Source organism: Mixophyes fleayi, chromosome 3, assembly GCF_038048845.1.
Source record: "Mixophyes fleayi isolate aMixFle1 chromosome 3, aMixFle1.hap1, whole genome shotgun sequence".
In the NCBI taxonomy this organism is placed as follows: Eukaryota; Metazoa; Chordata; class Amphibia; order Anura; family Limnodynastidae; genus Mixophyes; species Mixophyes fleayi.
Genome location: NC_134404.1, coordinates 320,359,332 through 320,373,759, shown reverse-complemented (window position 1 = coordinate 320,373,759; position 14,428 = coordinate 320,359,332). Strand labels below are relative to the sequence as shown.

General features: G+C 39.0%; 1 protein-coding gene across 1 annotated transcript in view; it reads left to right on the top strand.

Moving 5' to 3' along the window:
* EPAS1 (endothelial PAS domain protein 1) overlaps positions 1-14,428 on the top strand; it is a 97,297-nt gene that overhangs the window by 69,795 nt on the left and 13,074 nt on the right. Inside the window, exons 3-6 of the mRNA XM_075204125.1 lie at positions 6,096-6,247; positions 7,449-7,533; positions 8,697-8,815; positions 8,905-9,107. Of these exons, the coding sequence (XP_075060226.1) occupies positions 6,096-6,247; positions 7,449-7,533; positions 8,697-8,815; positions 8,905-9,107 (559 nt within the window). The remainder of the gene's footprint in view (positions 1-6,095; positions 6,248-7,448; positions 7,534-8,696; positions 8,816-8,904; positions 9,108-14,428) is intronic.

The window sequence follows — 14,428 nt, the reverse complement described above, 5'->3', positions numbered from 1 at the left end:
TTATAACGTTTAGGTTGTGAAGCGTATCTTTGGTTCCAGTACCATTTTTCTAGAGTATGGTCCAATAGGTGGCGCACTTTCTGATGCTAAAGCCAACAATATGGCAGTAACTGTTGATTTGTAAAGAAGCATATATGTAGAAGGGTCTCCATTGGTTGTGCGCCGCAGTGTCAGATTTTTATAGTCGTATTTATTCTGCAACCTATTTTGAGAGAGGGTTACAGCGCTGTACACGGCGTAGTAGAATCTACAATGTAAGACACAAGGAAGAGATGGTCATATGTTTAAATACTAATTATGGCAGAAGTTATGGCTCAAATATTTAAGTAAGTTATGGCTCCTGTGTATCTCGTAAGGTACTAAACTCACAACAACTAAAGAGTAGAATTTGGATTACGCAATAATTGTTTTGTTCCTCATTCTTCACTGGATGATCATGTGATATCACTTGTAAATTACAAGAACAATCTTTTGTAAACAACTTTTTCTTAAAAGCTGACCGTGCACAACTGTAGTCTAAAGGTACACTAATATTACTTACTCATTTTCTTGTTATATTTATTATTAGTGAATATGTTACTAAACCTGCTGGTACATTTACTAGACTGCTCTTGTTTGTATCTCTTGCCTATTATTTCCATATTTCCTCCCAGAGCTCTTATGCCAATCTTGTGTGATAACCCACTCACAATACCATCTTTGTGTGGTCTTCCTGTAGTCACTGGTGTGGTATGAGGTCATTGGGGTGTAGACAGGCCTATAAAGGTCTGAAAATGTCAGAGAACGAGCAAAGTGGAGATACACACAACACCTTTTTATGCTCAGAGCCTACAATTAGATACTTGGGTCCAATGCATGCTATAAAGATCTAACAGCCCCCGTAGTGCATGGTGCAGCCCTGAAGGTAAATATATTAAGGAACGATATTTGCAAATCGCCGAGAGTCAGCGAGTGTGACAGCTGATTTTAAAACGGCAATGTGTTTAAAGGCAAGATTTGCCTTTAAACACATTGCCCTCTTTAAGTTTAGCTGTCGGAGTCGCCGAGTATCAGCGATTTGCAAAAATCGCTTCTTAATACACTTACCCGCTGGTGTCCATCTATATGTTATAAGCACGGAAGCTGAATGTTGTAACGATGACTACAAATTTCCAATCTCATTTACAGTTTAAATTGCTTATAAAAACATCCCCTTTTCTAAGTCCTATGCAGTGTTGTAGTGGTAAAAAAACCAACATACTAGTAGGTTAATTGTCTGCTATTAAATTGACCATAGTATGTATGTTAGGGAATTTAGACTGTAAGCTCTTGGGGCAGGGACTGATGTGAGTAAGTTCTCTGTACAGCACTGTGGATTTAGTGGCGCTATATAAATAGAAATAAATAATTGATGATGCATACTATTTTAAATTAGAAATATAAAAGATATGTCACTTCAAAACAGTGTATGTTACAAGACTCTAGTTGATGTTGTCATCATTCATCATCATCATCATCATCATCAATCAATCCATCATCATCATCATCATCTTATATAGCTCCAGCAAATTCCGTAGCGCTTTACAATTGGGAAAAAACATTTATAAGACAATACTGGGTAATACATACAGACAGAGAGGTAAGAGGACCCTGCTTACAATCTACATCACACAATAAGGCATACCAGTCAGTTACCTAATATCTAGGAATTTCGGGGATACTTCCAAATTATAGTGAGACCACCTGGACTCCTCCCTCAAATTATGCCATCAAGCCCCGCCCACCTCGGTGACAACTGGTGTGAATGGTGTAATCCTAAACCATGTCCCGCCTATCTGATGATGCAAATTGTGCCAACCCACCTCTTCTTTTCATACCTCTCTCTATGCATCTCCTGGAGGAAAGATATGAATTGCATACCTAGAACTGTATACCTGTGAATATGAAAGTATACGCACTATATATGATAACATATGCATATGTGTTACTTCCCAGTGTAATTACATGGTACCAGTTAGGGCTGCCCATACTGAGGGCTGTAAAGCAGAAGTGCCACCATAGGGTAGAGTAGACCTACCTGCCAGGAAAACCATTACCATGCTCAGTATAGGCAAATATAAACATACAGGCCATTGTACACACACACAGTGCTTTATCTGTACTGGGTAGAGGGATCTTTGTGTACAATATGTGAAGTGGATAATAAAGACCATTAGTGATTGCGTTTGAGAATTATCTATGGTTGTTCAGAAATAATTACACAAGGACACATGACAACTGCCATACAATAGATGTTTGTAATCACCATCAAAACATCTGCGAATGTAGGTCAGGGCACATTGGAATTACTGTTCATATCAGACGTCAAATAAAATAGAAGTGGATATCACAAGACAGATGATTGCAAAGTGAGGACTTTGCAGTATCTTCCCCTCAGTCTGGAGCTCCCTCTACAGGAAACAGAAGAAGTTCGGGTATGGAATGTTACGTCACTTACGTACATTCCGATGGTGTCAGCTAATCATTGTATCGTGGTGTTTACAATTCCATTATGAAATAGACAGATCAGATATACATCTCTCCCGCAGCAGGCTCTGTAGCAGACTTCGCTAAAACTATTTTTGGCCAAACTAAAGAAATCTGAATCTCATAATTTGGATGTTAGTCACATAAAAATGGCTGATGTCACACAATATGGACATGTGTTAGGGATGTTTTTCCAGTGTCTTTATTTTAAATTTGATGTTTACTTTTTTTTTTATGCACCTATTAATGTACTTACTGTATAAAATGCACATAGTCCGAACAAAAGGCAACCCATTTAAAGTAAGAAGTGGGTGGGGTGAATGCTTATTAGTTCCACCTCCAAGGTGGAGTAAAAAATAATATTTACATGGATAAAAAAAACTTGCAGCTACTCAATAAAGAACCCCACTAAATAAGAGAAATCTCCACACTTTTAATTACGTTATAATGTTCCCCAATCATCATTGACCCGAGTTCGGTAAACCTGTGTAAGTAGATAAGTGCACACCCCAAACCATTCCTCCGAACTGACCCAATTTAGACTGGATAGTCCCAACAGCTAGAACGTTTGTCCCAACATATGTCCCACTCAGCGCTGTTCTGCACAGTGGTAATGAGCGGGTTCCATGTGCACCTGCCATTGGTCCAGCAATGGAAGGCTGTTTTTGGTGGAAGGAAAGGGTTTGGGGGTAGCCTAACACTTCAGAGGTACTAGACACACCTCCATAAAGATGTAGCCACACACCCTCATAATTTGACCACGCCCCCACATGAGGTTGCAAATTTTGGAATGTGTGCATTAAACTTAAGCAAAAATCCTGATGAAGCTAAAATTAACAGTACGTTATATTGGAATAGGGACATATTTCTGCTTTATGAATTAGGTGTGCTCAGGACATTAAATTCACCACATAAGGTCACATGGGGGTGTATGTTTACTATTTCAATGTTATGTGGGACCTACATTAATCATGTCATCGTGCTGCATGAAAATCGCAGAAATACAGGCAAATTGTCCGTTTATTGTGGACTAAAATTGTCCCATTTTTTTTCCTGCTGTAAAATGCTCTCCAAAATGTCCTTTTTACCGCAGGTTATGTGTCAGATGGTGATATATCTTATTTTGTTTCTTCAAGGGTCTCCCGGCTGAGCTATGAACAACACAGTCCGCTAATTAGTGATAATACATTTACCAGTTGTTTTACAGCCTGATGAATGATAAGGGGAAATGCTATAGTGATAACAACTGCAGCCTTATCATAGAAGGACATTAGTTCCCAAAATAAAAACATATATGTATATAGACCTTTGTGCAAGCATGAATTGTAAAACATATATAACAACTGCACCTTCATTAATTTCATGTTTAAATATCAATTCACCATTTGGATGATGGTGTACCTTTAAAGGATATTAGGAAGCGTGTATGGAGAGCTGGCAGTGTTGAGTGCAGTGTACATCCTGACATTGAAGATTAATGAAAGCTTGTTTGCTAGATGTATTTTTAGCGTGAAAGCATTTAAGTCTAAGCATTGGACAGATAAAGAGCCTTCAATTTCTCTTGTTGGATTATACTGTTCTTAGTTGATTTGGAAGTTACATTGCATTATTATTTTTTTACAGTAGCTTTTGTTTACAAATATCAATCCGTGCAAATCACAAACCAAATGTATTAAACCTTATGGGAGAACTGAAGTAGATCAATAAACTATGGCAGTCTTGCATTTAAATGAGACGCTCATTTTCTTTGCACTCAAGAACCAGGGGCCTGGTTCATTAAGGATCTTAACTTGAGAAACTTCTACACAAATATCAACTTTAAATGTCGGTGTACAAATAAGTTATCAAGTATTTGTGTGCTACATGAAAAAACAGTCAGTATTTAACTTATGTGCAAAACAGAATACTAATTTGCACCCCTTGCATTGTAACATGGTTTTGTCCAGGAGACTGAAATAAGAAGTTTCTCAAGTTAAGATCCTTAATGAATCAGGCCCCAGATCCTTGAAATCTACATTAATATCTGCCATTATTTACCACTGGAGGCTAAATCTAATCAGTGACATTGGGCAGGACTTCTCTCAACTTCCAAACAACAACAACTTTGGGTCTCAGATTACGAGTTTAACACATAAGTTACCAACGCAGGCGTTAGACACTGCCTCTGCTGGCCGATAGTTTAACATTGATTCCACAAAACTGAGCATTTTTTCTTATGGCGTAAGGTTACTGCTGTGCCAATCCTATATAGGAGACAGAGGGTGTCATTTCTTCATGGTCACGTCTAGCTTGTCTCTGGCCAGACAGGCAAAATGCTTTTCGTGGGACAGTTTCCTACAGACAGTGAACTGGGACAGGTTGGGGTGTTATTGGGTGCATCATGAATGTGTCCTGGGCAGTTCTGGGGTGAGGGATAATCTCCTGATTTTTATTCTGGAATGTCGGCATCTCCCAATGGTATTTCTAAACACGAAAAGAAAATGTTCACATATATTACTGTGCACTCAAACTAAAGATCATATTTACAAATCTTAATGGAGCCACAAATCAATTTAATGTCTGTACGTGTGTCTGTTTGTACATTGCAGTATAGAAGGAACAGTCAGCGTGCTGTGGGAAGCAGGATGCAAGTCACTTAGTTTTTAGGTCACAGTAATGACCTCAGCTGACTAACACGGTCATTCTCTTCTGGAAATAATAAACGTCCTTGAAGTTTTGTAAGGACAATTAATAAAAATCCCCTGGGGGTGGAAAGGTCGCATTCATAACCAGCTCTATTAATCTCCCAGCAAAGTGTCCAGTTGGAATACAGGGTCAGGTCAGCCTACTTTAACCATTCACATGTCCCTGCAGTACAACCAGACTTCACCACACTCTATGCGATCGTTTTAGGTACAGCACTCTCAGGAATAGGCAAGGATCATTTTAAATAACTTTATTGCTGGTTATCAAAGTGGAGCTGTCAATTACACACAGTGGTAGTTGTGTTTTTCAGCCTGGCCTTGTTGTATGGAATTCAAAGCACAAGAATAGGTTTACCTAAAATTTAAGACATAATGGCACAGATACCAAACACATTAGTGCATAACTGTGATACATATTGGCAAAACAGAAATGTATTTTGACGTGCAATGATCACATACCGCATCTAAAGTTTTATTATACAGTATCTGTCACAAACCCCATAAGTAACATAGAAAAAGTCAAGCATAAGAATTTTCATTCCCATTGTTGTTTAAGCAGAATTATGATGCCTGTTACGGTTGAATGAGAATGGACTGCTACAGTTGAATGACAACTGGCCTGATTGCTACGGTTAAATGATAACTGTCTTGCAAGTTAGTATTGAATGAGAACTGTCCTGTCCGCTACTCTTTAATGAGAACTCTCCTGCAAGTTACTGTTGAATGAGATCTCTCTTGTCTGTTATGCTAGTAAGCCTTGTCCTGCAAGTTACTGTTGACTGAGAATTTCCATGTCTGCCACAGTTGCATGGCTGCACCATCTGAGCTGGGTGAAGGGACAGTTTACTGTGTTGCGTTTATGAACCTTCATCATTTAATGTTATTTGTGTTGTTTCTTTCTGGCAGTATGCGCAGAGGGCGACCTGGACTCAGACTCTGACAAGCAGATAGACAGTTTGTATCTTAAAGCTCTGGAGGGGTTTGTAGCAGTCGTGACTCAAGACGGTGACATGATCTTTCTGTCTGAAAGTATCAACAAGTACATGGGCCTAACACAGGTGAGAGGTCAGCAGTGATATATACTATAAACTCCCGCTCCGGTATTGTAGTGGTCACTTACCAGTAATGCCTTTGGATTATACCTCATAAAGGAAACCCAATATGAGATGGATAAAATAACGCAAATACAGAAATGTGCAAGTGTATTTTTTATATATGCAAAATAAAGACACTGGTTATGTAGGTAATTATAAATGACATGTAAAATGTGGAGGCTACAACTTTACACCAAGAATAACAACATGTATCTGGTGATACTGTAATACATCTTTTTATGACTTTTTGTATATTGTTAATTTGTAAACACTTCCCTACAGTATAATACCATATGTGATGTTTGTGGAGATAGCTGGGACTAATAGCACAATAAAACATTGGGTATAGACAGTCCGGCTGCCACTGTTCTAGGTGCATTGTGGGTAGCACGGTGCCACCTTGGTTCATGGGCCCATGTGCTCTACATTCCCTGCACTCATTATAGACACGTCACAGGTTCACACACACACGTGTTGGGAAAATGGATAAAAAATAATGTGCACTTCAGACAGGTTTTTGTGATGCATTTTAAATGCCTATTCCATTTACTTCTGATGCATTACACTTCTACCTAGTGGTAGAAGTGGGGGTGTATATGGTGGATACGCCATACTTGCCAACTCTCCCGGAATGTCCGGGAGACTCACGAAATTCCGGTCGGTCATTCGGACTCCCGGGAGAGCAGGCAAGTCTCCCGCATCCTGAAATTCCCTGGTAAAAATAACATGATTCACGGTCAACCGCGTCATTTTGGCCCTGCCCCCTGCAACAAAACTGCATTTTAATCACGGGGGTGGGGCCAAAATGACGCGACCCGCCCCCTCCCTCCCTCTAGTCACGCCCTTCTCGCGGACTTCACTGCCTGAAAGTAGGCAAGTATGGTATACGCTACTTCTACATGTCCACTTGGACCACGTCTGTGAATGCAGGACCAACTAGTTGTCCCATGTGCTAAAAATTTTAATTCCGCATTATAATATTACAACAAAATGATGGGGATAAGCCCATAAGACAGTGGGTGAAAAGTGCAATAATAGCAGAAAAGCTTGACCAGGCCCTAAACATGTATTTTATTTATTATCCCACTTTAATATAAGAAGCATATACAAATAATTTCCAATATTTTAGCATGTATGAGAAAGATATCTTCCTTTTTTATTTTAGGTTGAATTAACAGGACACAGTATCTTTGACTTCACTCACCCCTGTGATCACGATGAAATCAGAGAGAATCTAAGTTTGAAAAGTGGTGAGAAATATTATTTTTCTTGTTTTATTTAGCAGGATGTCCATGCTAAAGTGTCTATTTCATAGCACAGTTAATAGAATTCTAATTTAGGGACTGATCAGAAAGATAAATATAATCCATGTTCTATTTATTTCTTCCATTCTGCAGATAATCATTATGAACTGTACAGAAACAGTAAATTGTGTTGTAATACTATGTAATAAAAACATTATAGTTTTTCACTAATGTTTGGCCTCATTTAGTTTTAAGAGCAAATTAAAAAAAAAAGGGTCACATACCATGGAAATCCTGAATGAAGTTAGTTTATTTAAGTTGGTTGAGTTTATTTGTGGAGACAGTTTGTGACATTGTCACGCTATTGTATCAAGTCATTGTCTCCTCACTTTTACCAAACCGCATTCCTTCTGAAAATGAGCGAACCTTCCCCCTTTATCACCAGTGATCAGTCACTAACCTGCTTTGCTGAACACAAATAACAAAAGAATTATATACCTGTAAGTGCTGTTAGTCGCTGTAAACTTTAGTACACTTTCTCCGATGTGTAAAGCTTGCATTAAAGTTCTGTAATTTCAATTGTCAGCAGTTTTTGATGCCTAGTTGATGTGTCTGTTTATTTTATTTGCATACAAAAAAGGATTGCAATGTAATGTATGCATATTGAGCTTAAACTATTATACTAGTAAAAAATTCGAAAGAGTTTGAACAAGATTGCATTTGGGTTTTTAGTAGTTAGCCAATTCAGTCGCTTTTAACCTAACTGACCCAACATTGCCAAGTGTGCAGACTGCAAACTGGTAAAATCATATTAGGTTAAACCAGGCCTGTCCAACCTGCGGCCCCCCAGATGTTGGGAAACTACAAGTCCCAGCATGCCCTTCCAGCTATCAACTGGTTGTCTACTGGCAAAGCATGCTGGGGCTTGTAGTTTCACAACATCTGGGGGCCGCAGGTTGGACATGCCTGGGTAAAACAATGCAGGTTTGACATTCTATTCAACCAATGATTAAGTCACCAGGGATTAGAAGCCTACCAGAATGAATAGGCTCTTTAACCAAACCACCACACAAGCACCAAATTGCTGGGTCTGGGCACATTGGCAAGAGATCTAGTTGTTTTGAGGATGGTACAAAATAATTGCATCATATGCGTGTTTTTACATGAAGGTTCAGGGACTGGAAAGAAAAACAAAGATGTAAATACTGAGCGGGATTTCTTTATGAGGATGAAATGTACGGTCACCAACAGAGGAAGGACCGTAAATCTCAAATCTGCGACATGGAAGGTAAGATCTAAGAGCGGCACGTGTGATTGGCTGATGGTAACCAATCAGTCGCCTCGTTCATGCTGATCATTGTACTCCATTCCTACTAGGTGCTTCACTGTACTGGTCACATCAAGGTGTACAACTCCTACAACCCACACACAATTTGTGGCTACAAGGAACCTTTGCTCAATTGCCTGGTGATGACCTGTCAGCCCATCCAACACCCCTCCAACATTGACATCCCGCTGGACAGGAAAACGTTCCTGAGCCGCCACAGCATGGACATGAAATTCACCTATTGTGATGACAGGTGAGACTTTCACTCGGGGATCGTACAGAGACCACATTTGTTTCCTGAGGCATTCTATACTCCCCTTGCGATAACAGCCAATCGCTGCTTCCGACAGTTGGGTTTGAGAGAAGTGGGCGTGTACTTGAGAATACCGCATATGATTATAAGAATAGGCACATGATCGCTGACACAGGCAATCACAAGCAGCCCCCTGACAATATCTTTGCCTTTTTAAACCTCTTTTGGGCCTTTCTTTGTTTATGTTTTCACCTTAAAAAATCAATTTTACTGAATACCTTCCCTGGTCGATAATAGCACTTCATTGCTGTATTTAACAGGATCCATTCACTTGCATGTAGCTGGGACAAAAAACTGATAATAAGGACCTCCACCACAATACTATCATTGGCAAAAGAACTAAAAATATTTTTTAAGGTTTAAAAACCCGTTAGCCCAATTGTGTTACATTGGTTAAACTGATGACTTTGAAAGGTTTGAAATGACATCCAGTCACTCTATGAAAGGAATAAGCGTTTGTTAGAAATGGTGTGAATCTGTTACTATTGTAAGTAACCGTATAAAAAGGGAAAGTGTTTGCATATGTAGTGGTCAAGTAATGTTTTATTGTCTCTTCCACAGTATAACCAGTATACTGTGATAAAAGAAGTTATTACGAAAATCATAATTATCCTATAAAGATGTGGTATAGAGACAAATGAACAGGTTAGGTGCCAATTCTAGACATAAGATAATAGGGGCAATAAAGAAACACATTGGTTTACAACGTACATCAAAGGTTTACATTTTATTGGGTCATGTGCTGACATTTAACACAGAGTGTTGTAGCTCACGTCTGCAGTGATAAACAAGTGAGACCTATGAACCGAATGCGTCCGGTGTTTGACTCGGGGACTCTTACACAATATACCTTATAATTTGCTTTCACTTTCCGTGTCTAGTCATGTCCGTATGGGCATTGTTTATTTTGGCTAGTCACATGACGCCATAACTAACCACCTGAGCGATTCCAGCAGAATGATCATAAAGAAACTCTCTTTGGGTGAAATTGGGCGAATTGCGAAAAATAATAAGTTTAGGAGGTGTGAATGGTTTGTGTGTAGTGCCGTAGATGTGTGTTCAGGAGTGATCAATTATGGCATAATAATATGTGACCACATGACTTCTCAACATCATCATCATCATATAGCGACACTAAACACACACACACACACACACACACACACACACACACACACACACACACACACACACACACAAAGAGAAAGAGACTAAGGTCAATTTGATAGCAGCCAATTAACCTACTTGTATGTTTTTGGCATGTGAGAGGAAACCCACGCAAACACGAAGAGAAGATACAAACTCCACACAGCTAAGGCCATGGTCGAGAATTGAATTCATGACCCCAGTGCTGTGAAGCAGAAGTGGTAACCACTAAGCTACCGTGCTGCCAGTGAGATAAAAAATTGTTTTGACAACCACTTGGTCATTACATTGTTTTTTAATGTTTTGAATTTTTTTTTCGGATTTTGCCAACTGGCTATTTCCTGACAAAATCCAAAATGATCAGAAATATTTTGCTGCTATTAAATCATCACAAGGTAGTTTCTACGTTACAAAGATCACCTAAGCATGAATGGTGAAGTTCCCGCTATCGCTTACATTCCTTTATCCCTTATTTACAAAATAGCGGCACATTCCACAGAATGGGATGCGTCCGGATTGTGGAATGTTGGAGGCGCTCTCTGCTGTTCAGGCACAAAGTTCCGCCTCTTTCAGTAGCCAGAGCTTTTACTCACAGCACCTTCTCTAGCATCACCTGCCTTGACACAGGGAAGAAGATATTTTTACTTTTATCTTTTCCAGACAAATTTGTTTGCTAATCAAAGAAATACAGGTTTAACATACTGTTGTACAAGGAAGCAACATGTGATCCTGTGCTGCCCTTAGACAGATGTCTACTGTGCCTAATGCTAATTCCAGCCCTGTTAATGTCAATGTGTTACTTTCTTGATATACCGGATATGGAAATTGTAAAGCTTTGACAACAGTGCCCCCCTTTTTTTAAATCCGGTCCCTATATTCTTGAGACAGTCACTCACCTTGGGCGTGCCCTGGCTTGAAAGGGGTGGGGGTCTTACAGGAAATGGTCATGGCCTTTGCAGATTTTCCAATCAGGACTGTTGTGAAGTATGAGTAATACAAATACAAAGGAAAACTAGAATTAAGGAACATTGAAGTTAACCATGACTGATGTTAATGATTAATCATTCTCCGTAAAGTGCTGCATAATATGTTGACACTATGTAAATAAATAATAATAATATTTGTAATAATGTGTTCACTGGCTGTAGTCATTGAACTGTGAGAATCCAGTATGCGCTGGGTTCTATTGGAATGCGTTCTATATACTAAAGTCTATTGTCTGATTTATATGCTGCTGCCGAGGTTAATTCCCAAGACCAAGAAAAAACTGTTTACATTTCAAATATCTCCTGTTTCATACTATCCATTTAAAGTGTATGGGCTTCAATGTATGTGGTATATAATTATTAGTAAGACCGAGTCAATACAGTAGCACCTGGGATAAATGCAAGGATTTGTTTTAAATAATAATTGAGCTAGACAGATGTGAAGAATATCCTTTATGTGACAAGGTTACACATTTATTTATTTTTTCCAAATATTAAAACTTATAGCTTTGCTAACGAAGTGTTACTTCATGCTACCAAAAGTGCCTGGTGTTCGCTGCAGGCAAATTGAACAGGCGTGTATCAACGGGCACATTGTGCAGACCCCTATTGGCAGGCTAATTGTACAGCATCATATTTGGCAATCTGATTAAACAGCCAAATTCTAATTGAACAGAGCCCCTGACCGCATTTACAAACATATTATTGTAGCACCACGACACCAACCCCTTGGAAGTGTCTCTACACAGATACCACTTCACTTATGGCTGCAGGGGTTGAGGTATAACTAAGTGAGGCTGATGCCACGGGGATATGGGTTTAGGTGTAGACTTGTGTTTGGAGGTAAACTCTGTTTTGATTGGTGTGTGTAGTGTGAGTTGGTGGGCCACGTCACAAGACTCTACTCACTCCTTTCTAGTTTGCATTAACGTATACTTTAAACATATGATGACTGGGTAATAGAAAGTACAATTGACCCAAAAGAATATCTCCAACATTTGTGAACTAAATGACTAGGAATGTCTGGGTTTGGGAACAGCAAAGTCTTGTTTTATATCTTTCTCCACTCACATGTTTGAGGGATCAGTCTCCTTAAACTGGATCAGGATCAAGATCAGCCCACACATTGGCTGATCCTGATACCTCCACTTTGGTCATATGTAACATGACTAGAATCCGCTATCTTCCGATCACATTCACCAACATGCCTGATAATGATCCCACTGATTTACGGGCTTATTATTGAGTACTGCTCTCGTGTTCGGACCACATACTATATAATTTGGTCAATTGCCTGATATCAGCTGCAATATTGTAGCGTATGTGGTGGACATTAGGCTGTAGCAGGCGCTACCAGTTAACTGACGATAATTCTAAGTACCTATTTTTTGCAATTTTGGGAAATGTGACCAATGTTTGTTGTTTGTTCATTTTGTCCTCAGTGTTGGGTTCATTTTACCGCAGGCCCTCGTCATGTGGAAAAGATATTTTAATGAGTTTTATAATTCACATGGTTTCTAGGCTTGTATGTGCTTCAGCAAATCTGGTGGCTTGGCAGCATGCAAACAGTCTACTTCCCCTGACCTCCAAACATAGTATGTTTATTTTTGTATCAGATTATAAAGCTCTCTCCTAGGTGTAAAACAGGGGACAAAGCCGGTAGTTTCCTCTACTACTAGCTTCCTTGTAGAGTTATGAATAAACTTTATGATGCTAGAAAGTTTAAATGTTCCACTGTTTTCTGTTTTGATCATCGTAAGCCTTATGTCATCGATGTAACTTGCTTCAAGGTTAACATTGCTACAATGTATTCAGGAAGTTAATAATGCTACTGTTCATTCTGATTGGTATTTGTAAAGACCCTTTTGCAGTGTTTAGCATACATATTTTTTTATCTAACAAATATTATAAACTATTTTAACTTGTTAGAAAGTGAAAACTAGTTTAAGCCTAAAATACAGGGTAATCTGTATACATGTGGAGTTGAAATACCATGAAAAGAAGTGTTTGAATCTGTATCTGTTATTACATTGTAGCTTGATGCAGGCAATTGTTTTTTTGCTATCAGCGATTTTAGTCTCTGATCCTGTAGGGCTATAAACTTATGTTCGAGGTCTTCAGTATCGTTGCTATGACACAACGGACTTTTGTAATATTCCATTTGTACTGCAACTATTTGAGTTAGTGCCTCACACACTGGGCTTTTAAAGCAAACATTAACGGACACAGGACTTACACCTACAGATAGTTTTGTTTGGCCTCTTCTATGAAGTACAGGTTGTTCTGGTCAGCATGTGAAGAGATATCGAGGTTCAAAGACAATGTAATGACGTATTTTATCCTTTCACAATGGATTTTGCATATTATTCCTAGGGTGTCTCACTAGGAAATCTTCCCAGCTTTTCTCATTGTCTCAGTTAGTTTGGCTCAGTTCTGCATATATATTTTTGAATTGTACTTGTATTTCTTATTGGCCTGTTTCATTTATCATATAATAAAAATGAATATATGTATTAACTAACAACCTTTTGTTATACAATATGTTACAGTTTCACGACTAAAACTCTAGTTTGTTTCACCAAGTATTAAAGGATAATTCTACCCAAAACGGAACATTTCATTTTTTGGTTGGAGTATCCTAAGTTGAAGCCCATCCTAAATGATTGCAATGTGAGATCTGGCATTCAGCGTCCAGGGGGTCTCTGCACGTGCCCCCAATGTTGCTCCCTCCTATTGGCAGTGAGATGACAATGGACAGCACGCTGCTGGTCTGACAAAAGACTGAGTTGGCAGCAGAAATATCGTCCACACTTTCCTCGTTCCTGCCAAACCAGTCTCCTCTTTGCAGAGTATGCTTAATAGACTGAGATCTGGGGATAAATATGGGTCTATACACAGAATTACTTAGTTATATGTATTTTACTTAATACTTAACTAGGCTTTACTTTATCTTGTCTTATCACGGTACATTATCCCTTGTGAATGAGTTACATCTCGTATCCTCTGCCTTTTATGCCAGCTGTATCAATGCAATATTTTCCTTAGGTTCTGTCCAATAATGGATAAAAATGTCCCGGTCATGGCTGACAGACTGTTGTCAGAGAAATCCTTCACAAAACTAACACAGTT